This window comes from Cricetulus griseus, chromosome 3 (genome assembly GCF_003668045.3).
Source record: "Cricetulus griseus strain 17A/GY chromosome 3, alternate assembly CriGri-PICRH-1.0, whole genome shotgun sequence".
NCBI classification, from domain to species: Eukaryota; Metazoa; Chordata; class Mammalia; order Rodentia; family Cricetidae; genus Cricetulus; species Cricetulus griseus.
In genome coordinates, this window is record NC_048596.1 from 221,716,922 (window position 1) to 221,729,821 (window position 12,900).

Below are 12,900 nucleotides of genomic sequence, written 5' to 3' on the forward strand. Positions count from 1 at the left end.
AAGTTGGGGTTGTGACTCAGTCTTGAGGTCTGAGAACCATGGAGGCCAGTATTGTAACCCTCATTCTAAGGGCAGGAGAAAGTGAGATGGAATATGTTGACTCATGCAGTGAGCAATGAAGCTGGGTGTGGTGGCACACACCTGCAGGCTCAGGACATGAGAAGTTGAGGCAGAGGAATCATGAGTTCAAAACTGCTTTGAGATAAATAGTAAATGCTAGGCCAGCCTTAGCAAGACCCTATCTCGGCATTCCTCTGAAAAAATGTAGGAGGGAAAAATAGCAGGAAACTTGCCTTTCCTCTGCTTTTTATTCTCTTCAGACCCTTAAGGAATTGGGTGGCAGCCACTGTCTTTCAGGAGTGCTAAGTCCAGTGATTCAAATGCTGCTGTCACCTGAAAACACACTTTAAGACATGTCCGTAAATACTATCTAAGCTGGACATTGAGATAACTCCAAGTAAGAGGTAAATATTCATATTACAATGGTAATCAATTACAGCCATGGTCTACACGGTGACCGACAGACACAGTACTGCTCTTTCAGAAAGTTCACTAAATATACATCAGTACTAAAATACACCAAAGAACAGAGACAAAACTGTGTGGTTCCGACTGTCTATAAATACCAGTGAGAAGAAACAAATAATAGCGAGATAGCATTTCCAGTGTGTTCACAGTTTCTGAATGACTTCTATGTGTATGTATCACCAAATTTGGCAAAATAATTGGAAAACTTGTTCTTCATGTATGGTGATGGAGTAATTGAAACACAAGAACAGTGATGTTGCATGGTTTGGGGCTGTCGGGAGTAAGGGGTAAGACTAGAACTCACTTTCAGGTGACAGTAGTGGTGAACTTAAGAAAGACCACCAGACATGATCTTCTCATGTGTTATGGATAATTGTAAAGGTGGTGACTGGATAAGGATCATTAGAGAAAACCTTGGGGAGACTAACTAAGGGATTACGATTGGAGCTTGCCAATGTCATCCTCGCTTCCTTATAGTTGTTCCTTGTAGTCTCTGTTCTAATTATTGTCGTAATTTCTGTTCTTGTTGCTGTGGTAACACATCCCAACAAAGACAACTTTAGGATTTATTCTGGCTTATGGTCCAAAGGTTTGGTCCAGCATAGTAGGGAAGTATAACTGGCAGAGGTTTGACATAATTGATCACACCACATCCATGGTCAAGAAACAGAGGGATGGATGCTGCCACTAGCTCCTTTTCCCCATTCATCCAGTCCAGGATCCCAGCCATTGAATGGTGCCACCAACAGCTGGCCTTCCAACCTCAGTTAATGTAATCAAGGAAATCCTTCACAGACATGCCCAGAGGCCCATCTCTAGGGCCTGTCAAGATGACGATCAACACTAACTATTGCAATCATCTCATTTATTTTTTGGGAAAGTTGGAACTTCTCATCCTCACCATTGACATTCTTGGTACAATGTGAAAAGTAACAGCAAACCCTTCTGAACCCATGGGTCAGGAAGAACCAACTAAGGGTAACAGGAGAGTATCCATAAGCCCTGTGGCACGAGGGTATTTGTTTGGAACATGTCGAAATCCTCTGCTGCTGGAAATCTTCCCCAGACAGTTGAAAGCCACCATAAATGCCATCACTCCTCTTCGTCACTTTAGATAAAGCAATGTGGAGCAAAAGAAGTGGTCCACCTTCTCCATCTGCTCTCTTGAGAATACACCTGCATGCCTGTACACACTGTACATTCCATCATTCCATACTATTTTGCAAGGATCAATGGAAGTAACACCAATCATTCAGTAGTAAGGGAAACAGAGATCCAAAATGCATACATCATGGCCCCAATAGACAAAAGATACAACATGCCCTCTCAATGTAAAATCATCACATGTCCACCACCACCCTAGATTCCCAGGCAAGATTCTAGCTCAGAAAATGACCCAGCAGAAGCCCTCCCCAGATAGCTCTGGAAGCACTGAGGCTCCAGCACAGAACCATTGGTGGAACAAAACCTCAGGAATGACACAATGCCAACCTTTTCAGATGGCCAGGTGGAAGCCACACAGACATTTCTTGAAGAGCCTCCTGCCTCTCCTCACACAGCCCCATTTTGTCTTCTGTCCAGAGAAAGCCCAGAGCCCCAGGAAAGTATGAGGGTGTATACTCTCTGTTCTCTTGGTCAGACAGTTTGTTTCCTCTGCTGGAAGAGCATATGAAGGGAACCACCTCTGGCTTTCGGGGTGAGCCAGCTGAGGGAAAGGTAGAGTCATATTTGATGTCATGTGACCAGCTGGGACCTGAAAGGTAGATCTCTGGGACCCCTGCTAACTCCTCTACAGTGACCTCAGCTTTCAGAGGAAACCCGGGAAGTGAACAGAAAATCAAAGGCTTTGTTTCATTACAGGAAGATCTTAAAGATGCAATCACCTAGGAGAAAGAAATGCAAGAGATTATTAATTGTAATTAAGAAATAACAAAGATATTTAAACAAAAGATAGGAGAAGTACTATGAGGAACTAAGACTTGGAGAATAGGCAAGTCTTTTCTCAATAGTCAAGAACTTGTCTTCCTACGGGTCTAAGTTTGGTTCCTTGTATGTGCTCTCTAGATTGATTCCTCTGGGGACATCCAGTGGTTGTTAAATTCAATAAATATTAGCTAGGAATACTAAGACATAATAACACAGCCTTCTCCATCAGATTTGGAGAGTGTGCAGAGTCTGAGGTATCTCCCCCTGCCTTCCTTTCCTCTCTTGCTGGACACATTCTGACTCTGTGTGTTTTGTAGTCTCTTCACCTGGAGGGAAAAGGAGAATTCACCGTAGTTAAAGACATTCTTTTCCACCTACCCTAAGGATAGCTACAGTGGGAGGGAACTCGCCTAAACCAGGCCAGACATTTAAGACTGTTGCTTGCGGCTTCACCATAGCCGGTAGAGCACTGTGGTTAATATTCACCTACAGGACCTCCTGGGACTACATAATGGCTTGTGCAAAAGAAAAGGTTTTCCTTCCTTACCCCCACCTCTCCTTCCCCACACAGACACTTACATCTAACAAATGAATCAAATTATCGGTCACACCACATGCCCCTGCACAGGGCTGTCTGCCAGCGGTTGACTTTGAGTTACACACAAGATAAGCCTCCCAGATGGTGTTAACCATTAGCCCACTGTTGACCATTCACACTGCATCATAGGTGTAAATGCTTAACAGAAGGGCTGACGCATACACACACACACACACACACACACACACACACACACACACACACACACACACCAATATGCTCTCATGTACTGTGCACTCTTTTGCAAGCTGATCAGTGGGAAAAGAAATGACTAAAGCAAGGGTAGAAATGATCTACAGTGGAAACTCTGGACAGAGTTTCTGTGGAAGCATTTGCACACTGTTGCATGACTTATATTTTGATGGGAGCTGGTAATCCCACAACTGCCATTGCAGACATTCTCCCACAGCCCAGCTCTGACAGGGCAGATGAATTACACAGGGCGTTAAGCTCCCATGGCTGGTGAAGCATAAAGAATGGCTGTCCCCAGTCTTCCATCTGGTGGTTAGATGATTGTTGGTGCTCTTGAGCTACACTTCTGAAGTGGCTCAGTAGCAACTATCTTTATCTATTTTTGGAATTCCTTGGTTTGAGAGACCATGAGGATATCCCTTCTTCGAAAGATGCAAAACTGTTGGAATATGTTGTCATGAATTATGGCAGACAATTTTGGACACCCCCCAACTAATTAAAAAATCCATATATCAGAGTTTGGCTGGTGGTTCAAATAACTCTTAATTTAAATCACTCTTTCGTGCTAACTTCAGTTATAAATATTGTTCTGAGAGCGTGCTGGCTGGGACTGAGACCTTATTAACTTGGGAGGGGGCAAGTCCTAAATGAGGTCATGCATTAGAGAAGCTGTGTTTCCCAGCACAATAGCTGCCATTATGGTCCTCCTGACTTGAGGCAAGCCTCATAACATCATGTTTTTTGGATTTCCAGCCTCAGTAAAAAGTGTGGTGTGAAGCTAACTGGGCTCAACATCTCTCCTAGCTTATCCTCTTGTCCAGCCACTCACTATCAGATCTAGTGATGATAGTGAATAAGATGTTCTGGGTTTGGTGGCTCACACCTTAATCACAGCACTTGAAAGGCTGGGGCAGGAGGATGACCCATCAGTTTAAAGCTAGCTAGAGCTATAGAGTGAGACCCTATTTGAAATAAGAAAAAGAGAAAGAAGTGGGGAGAGAGGGAAGATAAAGACAAATTTCTCCTTGATCTTGACAATAGAAAAATGGCATCAATTAACTTCTTGTTGCATACTAATGGACCTGAGTTTGTCTCTAACACTATGGGCTATATATAATATGGCATCATTCACTTGAAAGTTCACTAAGAGGGTGGGTCATGTCAAGTATTTATCACAAAAACAGATATTTTGGGGGATAATGGGAAGATTTATTGTGCTGATGGTATCTGCGCAGGCCTGCCTCCGAAGCCATCAAGTTGTATATGATAAACACACAGACCTTTGCACATGTTTTAATTAGTGCCTCAGTGGTTCTGTTTATACAAACATAGGAACTTCATGGCAGGGAGTATTCTGATAGATATGGTAAGTGGTTTTATTGTTGTGCAGGCATCAAGTACATTTATACAAACTATGGTGGCTATGACATCACTAGGTGATGTCAACTTGGACCACTGGAGTAAACACATGCCGGAATTGATGTGAATGTTGCTACTTAGAGTCTAATTATATCTATGTTTTGTCAAAACACACATTGGATTTTTTTTCAAAAAACAAGAAGTTTTTATTCTTTTAAGACCTTGCTCCTAGATTGCAACTATTTGGTGAAGACCTAAAAAGAACAGAAGAATATTTAAATTATACACTAGACTAGCAATGAACAATAGAATCTTCATCAAGAGAGAAACATTATGGATCTATATTGAGCTGATAGCACTAGCCACACTGCACTGGGAGCACATGGAAGAACCATGCTGGCTACCACTGAGGAACTACACTCTCAGTCTTGCCTTGTTTAACTTCCAATCAAGTCATGATCCCATTGTAACATTTCTTTCAATGAAGCCTCACTACCAGTGCTAAAGCAGAAATTAAAAAGAAGCTGTAAAGGGGCTGGACATGGTTGTAAACCCTTCAGTCACAGCACTTGGGAGGCAGAGGCAAGTCTGAGCTCCGGGTCACCCAGGGCTGCACATGAGACCCTATCTCAGGAAAAAAAAAACTAAAAAATATAATTTTGGTTATTGAGCAGTATTATTCCTGTGACTAATAAGATGAGCAGGTTCGAGGCTGGAGAGATGGCCCAGTGGTTAGGAGTACTGGTTACTCCGAACCTAGGTCCTCTTCTAAAGGACTTCTTCTCAGCACTCATAGGATAGATGGTTTATGGCCATCTATAACTCTAGACTAAGGGTTCCAGCACCCTCTTCTGCCTTGGATATTTGTCTTCACAGTCTTTCTCTTCCTCTCCCTCCCTCTTTCCTTCCTTCCTTTTCTCCCACTGTCCTTCCCTCTTCCCCTCTCCCTTCCTCCCCTCCCTCTCTCCCCACTCCCCTTCTCTCTCCCCCCACCCTCTTTCTGCATACATGTGGTACATAGACATACATGCAGGTAAAACACCCATGCACATGAAATAAAAATAAGATAAAGATGAGAGTGTGTATACAAAGCTAGACATGGTCCATCCCTACTGCCTCATCCAGATTTGAAGATGACTCGTAGGCTTCTTTGAAAAGATCTTGGGGAGGGTTCAGGATGGAGTGACTCAGAGAAATTGTCTAAAGAACCAAAGACACTCTAAAAGTGTTTGAGATTCTGGGGAACTCCCAAGGAAGACCAGTTCTCTTCTATGGGAGCTGCTGTAAGGAAGCTGTTTAGTGCCAAATTACAAGGAGTTCAATGACACATACCTACAATTTCCACACTTGGGAGGCAGAGACAACAAAGTTGTGAGTTTGCATCTGGTCTGGACTACATCACAAGATCTGTATTTTTAAGGTTTTTAAGTAGTTAATTATTCAAAACTGAGTAGAAAAATAAAAGGCTCATCCTGACTTTTCTCCTTTCAGGAGCTTATTGATGTGGACAGTGAGGTGGTGTTTGAACTGGCTTCCTATATTTTACAGGTAAGTTGATTTAAAAACACACAAAAGGAAATGTGACTGCCTTGCCCACACAGCAGCCATATCCACAGTTTGACTTTCTAAAGTTTGCTATGGCCATAATTAGAGGTTTGTACTATTCCAAAATTTCAAGACAGTAATATCATATGACCTTGAGGGAAAGTTATGGATTTAATCTGTGATCATTTGATTCTCCAACTCCCACTTTCTGTAAGTTTGGTACTTTCTTTTGCCCTGAGAAAAACAAATGAATACATAGCAAGAATCACCTCCTTTCCCCCCAAAGGGCAAAGTAATAATCTTTCGTTTCAGACAGACAGACAGACAGGAGTATCATCTATAATACTGGCAAGATGAGTTGAAGCACTATCATGAAGTTATGCTTTTAACAAGTGTTTATTGTATGCTGTGTCCAAGATAGTCTACCGCGCTCAGTGATGCTCACATGGCCTCCAGCTTCCAATTCTTTGGTATAATTAGAAAAGAGCTCACAACTCCAACAGTGACAGAAGAAGTAGACTGTTCTAGCCTGGCACAGTGGCATGCACCTGTAATCCCAGCTGCTTTGGAGGTTGGGCCAAGAAGGCAGACTGCAGCTGTCTCGAAGAAAAGGGAGGGAGGGAGGAAGGGACTGGAAGGGCAGGGGAAGAAAGAGGGGAAATTTTAAAGGAGGACAGGGGGAACTCAAGATGGGGGGGGTGAAAGAGAGTGGGGGAGGAGTGAGGAGATATGGGAGAGAGATAATCGTGTATGTGTGAGGAAAGGAGAGAAAAGAAAAGAGGGAAAGAGGGAGGGAGAGAGGGAGGGAGGGAGAGAATTTTATGCTGATATGTGTTCAGTTTAAGTTTTAAAGCTTAATCTAGTCAGGCCAGGGCCTTGGAGTATAAACTTACATAAAACTTTGTAACGTTTACATCGTGTCTCTTATTCGGGTGACACACACATATATTCTCCCTGACTCTGACCCATCAGATAGGGTCTCACTATGCAACCAGGCTAGTTTCAAACTCAGAGTCCTGCCTGAGCGTCCCAAGTGCTGGGGATTACAGTTATGGGAATGCTCTCCCACCCGTGGGTTAGCATCCCTCTCATCCAACTCCAGAGAGAAGGGCAGCAGCAGTAAGAAGCCAGTCTTTTCTTAGTCAGCAAGGGAGTAGCCATGAGTACAGGATGTAAGTTTTCACTCTTAACAATGGCTCTGTTTCACTCATTTTTTTTTCTTCCACAGGAAGCAAAAGGAGATTTCTCTAGGTGAGTCCCCAGAAGTTGTTCTCTTATTGACTTAAAAATGCATTTGTTGCTCTTTTATTTAAAGAAACTACCTTGCATGTACCTTGTAGGAAGATGGTATAATAATTAGTGAGATCCAGCTGTGGTACTGCCACCTGAACAGGCAGCCTGGTGGGGCACACTCAGTGAGGACAGTACTCTTACTAAATGAACCTCCTGGGGTTACTGAAAAGCTGAGCTCAGAGCCCAGCACCTCCAACGGCCTTTGTTCTGTGCGTCCATGGGGAGCTGGGTATCATCCCTGGAATGTGAACTTCATTACATATAACCAGAGAGTTCCAAAGAGTAGATAGATGCACATCTTTTTTCCTCTCAATCTAGTTGCTGACTTTCAAGGGGGAAATCCCTGTCATATAGGGAAATATGTTTCAGGGAAGTATTAACAGCATAGAAATACTGCTTATGTCTGCCTTCCACAGAAAGATGCTATGTTGAGGAAAAAACAGACTTAACTGCTGATGAAAGCTTGAGTAACCCTGTGCAGCTGCCAGCTTGAACCCTGTCATTCGCTTGCTCGTTAAGCACTGTCACAGGGCAGCACGGCTGACATTGTTCCCAGTCTCTCATGATCTGCATGGAGCCCCCATAGCACAGGGGATTGTAGCTAGCCATCTGCAGAACTAACTGTTCACAGGCAGACATTTCCCAGGATTCTGCCTTAACAACATCTACTGGGGAAAGCTCAGGATAGCCCAGTCTTTACGATCAAGATTTGTCTGTAAAAGAATATGACTGTATGGCCAAAAAAGCAAAACATCAAGCCGTGTGGTTCCAAGAGCTGGGCCTTATAGCTCAGAGTTGGGACATGCACCTGATGCATGAGGCCAGTTATAAACCCCACATCTCCCACACCCCCAAACCCTCCCCACCCCACCCCCCACCCCCAGTGCAGTGGAAAAGGAAAGAAGAAAAGAAAAAGGCACAATGTTCTAGCCTAACAGGATAAAGGTAGAAAATGAATATCAACAAGACATCAGATCTGGGGAAATGGTGCAGGGGATAAAGCGTTTACCATGCAAGCATGAGGGCTTGAGTTCAAAACCCCAGCATCCATTTAAAAAGCATATTACCAACTGTGTGTCTGTACCTCCACTGCTGGGCCAGGAAGAGGCAGAGACTGGAGCATTCCTAGGACTTGCCTGTCAGCCAGTCAGCCAAACTGGTGAGCCCCAGATTCAGTGAGACACCCTGTCTCAAAAAGAAGTAAGGGGCCGGGTAGTGGTGGTGCAAGCCTTTAATCCCAGCACTCTCTCGGGAGCAGGAGACTGGCCAGCTCTGTGAGTTCAAGGCCAGCCTGGTCTACTGGGTGAATTCCAGGATGGGCTCCAAAAGCTACAGAGAAGCCCTGTCTCAAAACCAAACCAAAACAAACAAGCACAAAAAGAAGTAAGGGGAGTGGGTAAAGAAGACACCTGAGTCAGCTTCTGATCCCTACACTCACCTACGAAGGAGGGTGTTCCTGCCCACACACAAACACAAATCATAATTCTTCCCCATCGAGAGCTCATGCATATTGCAATCTATAAATGTACCGTAACCAAACCTGAGGTGTATGCTCTCAGTCAGCCACTTCAGCTAAATGGAAAGAAGTATTTTAAAATCTAAAATGATAGTTGGCAAACTTTTTCTGTAAGGGCCACATATCTGGCTTCCCCAGGGCACATGGTCTCCATTGCAGGAACTGCACCTTTTCCAAGTGTCAAAGGAGCCTCATGTGGTGGGAGAACTAAGGAACATGGTTGTTTCAATAAAACTTTATTTAGGGAATAGAGGTTTGACTATCACATAAATCCTTGTGTATTGTGAATTTTTCTTCCCCTCCCTCCTTTTCTCTTGTTCCTCCTCTCCTCTCTTCCTCACCTTCTCTATTTAAAAATGTAAGAACTACTCTTCATTTCTGGGCCATACAAAAAGAAGAGTGGACGTTAATTTAGGCCTGTGGACTAGACTTGGCTGACTCCTTGTTGGTCTTTATCTCAGTTTAACTGTTTTCTGTAAAGAGAGTTCCATGCCTCCTTTATTTAGGCTTCCCTACTATTTGACAGGAAATAGAGTCAGATTTTTGCTATGCAACAGTTGTGAGAAGCCTTAGCTGGGGACCTTGAACTTGGCATATGACTAGTCCTCATTTACTTGTTGTTGAATGAAGGTCATTTGTTGAATGAAGCTTGCTCAGTTTGTAGACACAATAGCTTGTAATCTGTTCTTTGCTCCTTTCTTATGACCTGAGTTTGGGATTAGAATTGAAGGGTTTCAACAAGTGGAAGTTCTGCAAGCCTGGGAGTCCAGTGTCTGGTGTTCTTACTCTGAAGAAACTTTTCCATTGGCCAGCTCAGAACCCACAAATAGTATTTCTTTTTGAGAGCACCCTGACCGTGTGTGTGTGTGTGTGTGTGTGTGTGTGTGTGTGTGTGTGTGTGTGTGTGTGTATACTGGAAACAACCTCTCTGTCCCACGGATCCTGGGAATGCAGCCACACAGGCTAAACACCAGGAAGGCAGAAGAACAGGCTTGGCCCCCGCAGTCCTTCATGGGCCCCGTTGTCAGCTCCAGCTTGCCAGTGTGTTAGCTAAAAGCAGATATGCAAAGGCCATTTCATTGGTCAGAGCTGTCTAGTGGCTTGTTTGTAGCTACAGCTGTTTACAGAGAGAAGTAGCTGTCAGGAGAAGGGAAGGTCAGACAGTTCATGCAAGGTCAGTTTTTCTTATCCTGTAAAATTCACCCCACAGAATGCAGAGGTGAGCTGTGACATGAAAGCCCCTGATAACACACCATTTTCTAAAGCAAGCTCAAGATCAATAACTTCAGAATTTTCAGGGCCACTGTGCAAAAATGAGGACTGTAGTTCAGCATATAAAAAGCTGAAATCAGCATTGTGCATGTGTTCCCCAGTGCTCATTGGTCAGCTAGCTAGGCAGAACTGAACTACAAGCTCAGGAAGAGACTGTCTCATGAAAACAAGCTATAGAGAAATCAGGGAAGACCCCTGATGCCAACCTCTGGTTTCCATATACCTGCATGCATGTGTATTTACACCCATGGGAACACATCAATAAACTACATACATAAAAAAGAAATAATAAAATATTAAAAATAGTCTCAAGAAAATAGTATATGCTTGAATTTGGGAATAAGACAAATCATTTCTTTCTTTCTTTGGTTTTTCAAGACACAGCTTCTCTGTGTATCTCTGACTGTCCTAAAATTCTGAAACTAGATCTGTAGACCAGGCTGGCCTTGAACTCACAGAGATCCACCTCTCTCTGCCTCCCAAGTGCTGGGATTAAAGGTGTGTGCCACCACCGCCTGGTTTGACACTTCATTTCTTATGTGTACTTCTTGAGGGCCACTTCTAAGAAGATTCTCCAAACTAGGAGTTGACCATATTGGTTTGATAGCTGAACATCAGGCATTTTAGATTGGCCATTTGCACATATTAGTTTTGTAGAAACTAGATTTTGATACTAGTTATTAATGCATGGTTCTTTTACCTTAGTTCTGTATGAAACTGGGTGGTTTTAATTGGTAAGCATTACCTGCCATAAATATATTTTCCTCAACAACATCAATAAAAATAAGCTTAGAAATACAGACCTTTGGAGAGGCTGTTATATGTTTGACACAGGATCCAAGGCTTAATTCAAAGATAAAGATACCATAGAGTCTAGGTGGTCAAATAGCCATTTAAATGAATGACCTCACAAAAAAGTCAAAGTAACTCTGGGGCTGGGAAAAATGTCTCAGTGGTTAAGAATACTTCCAGAGGACTTGGGTTTGATTCCCACCATCCACATGGCAACTGTTTAAAAACATGGCAACTCTGAACAAGGGGGAGTACATAGGCCCCAGACTGCTGTCTGGGAGGCCAGCACGGGACTGATCCAGACCACTGAAAGTAGATGTCAATGAGCAGGCATCGGCACTCTATGGGGCCCCTGGTAGTGGATCAGTATTTATCCCTGGCGTAAGAAGGGACTTTGAGAGCCACGTGAAGGGATGCTCTCTCGGACTGGACACACGGGGAAGGATCTAGGCCCGGACCAGGATGATGTGGTGGACTTTGGGGAGTCCCCATGGAGGGCCCTACTCTCCCTGGGGAGTGGAGGGGGTGGGGTGGGGAACAGGTGGCGGGTTGGGGGAGGGTTGGGGGGAGGGGAGGGAGAAGGGATTGACATGTGAAGCAAGCTTGTTCCTAATTTGAACTAATTAAAAAAAAAAAAAAAACATGGTGACTCACAACACTTTATAACTCCAGTCCCATGAGATTAGAACCCTCTTCTGGTCTCCAGGGTAGTACATTAATGTGGTATACAAACATGCAAGCAAACATACACATTAAGATAATTTTTTTAAAAGTCAAAGTCAGTCTTCCACAGACTGAGGGTCTTGAACCTATCCCTTCCTAAAAGCCTACCTTGCCTTAGGACCTGCATTTCTACACTCAGTTCATCAAATGTGATCTGACTCTACCTATGTGGAATGAGTACTAAGAACCTACAAACCATAAGACATCGTTGTTGAAGCATGAGAGATAGGGGGTTATGCTTGCAACTGAGAGAAGCTGGAATGCTGACATAGTGTTCACAGGAAAAGAGAGCCATGAACAAGAACTTCTCTGATGTGCCACTCACGGGCTCTTCTGGTCCTTCTTTGGGCCTCTCTATATATCCCTGGCTATCTTAGAACTCACTATGTAGACCAGGAAGGCCTTAAACTCACAAAGATGGGCTTGCCTCTGCCTCCCAAATGCTGGAACTAAAGGTATATGCTTCACAACCAGCATTCTTAATGTAATAATGAAACATTGGGTTAGCAATGTTGAAAGCCAATAGCTGAGATATAGACTGTTAAGTGAATGTGCCATGATAGTGAGAAGTATATTCCATGCCTGTTGATAGTCTGGCACAAGGTAGACAACATTGTCCACTATCATTAAACGATTAGGAAATAGTCTTATCTAAAAATAATGTTTTCTCACTTGTATTATTTTCCGCAGCACAGCACAAATAATCTCGCTTCATTTCCTGATGTGTGTTCATGTTTAAAAACAAATCGAATGTGTCACCATTCAGGAAGTGAACAGAGTTGGCATTTCTGTCTGAAAACAATTGAATAGCCCCCGAGCTATCAATCGAGGCAGCCATAGGAGCTCATGTTAACTGGATTGGGCCCAATACAGAATAAAACCAAAAAGTCCTCATATAAACATTGTGGATCAACATTAGTCAACTAGCAGATATTGCCTGTTATGTAGACAAGCTTTATTCATTACTATGTACCAGTTTCTTCACTGCTTGGCCATTTTTGTATATGGGGTATATGAATATATGTTCAAAGGCCCATGTGTACATGTGCATATAGATGCCAGAGTCTGTATCAAGTATCACTTTCTATATTCTACACCTTAGGTTTTGAGAGAGTCTCTCACTGGTTAGCTAGAGTGACTAGCCAGTGGATCCCTG

General features: G+C 43.4%; 1 protein-coding gene across 3 annotated transcripts in view; it reads left to right on the plus strand.

The window, feature by feature from the left end:
- The window catches only part of Frmd4a (FERM domain containing 4A), a 303,426-nt gene that overhangs the window by 198,683 nt on the left and 91,843 nt on the right, over window positions 1–12,900 (plus strand). For all 3 annotated transcript variants that reach the window (XM_027405198.2, XM_027405203.2, XM_027405200.2), the window contains exons 6-7: window positions 6,095–6,151; window positions 7,377–7,399. In XM_027405198.2, the coding sequence (XP_027260999.1) occupies window positions 6,095–6,151; window positions 7,377–7,399 (80 nt within the window). The remainder of the gene's footprint in view (window positions 1–6,094; window positions 6,152–7,376; window positions 7,400–12,900) is intronic.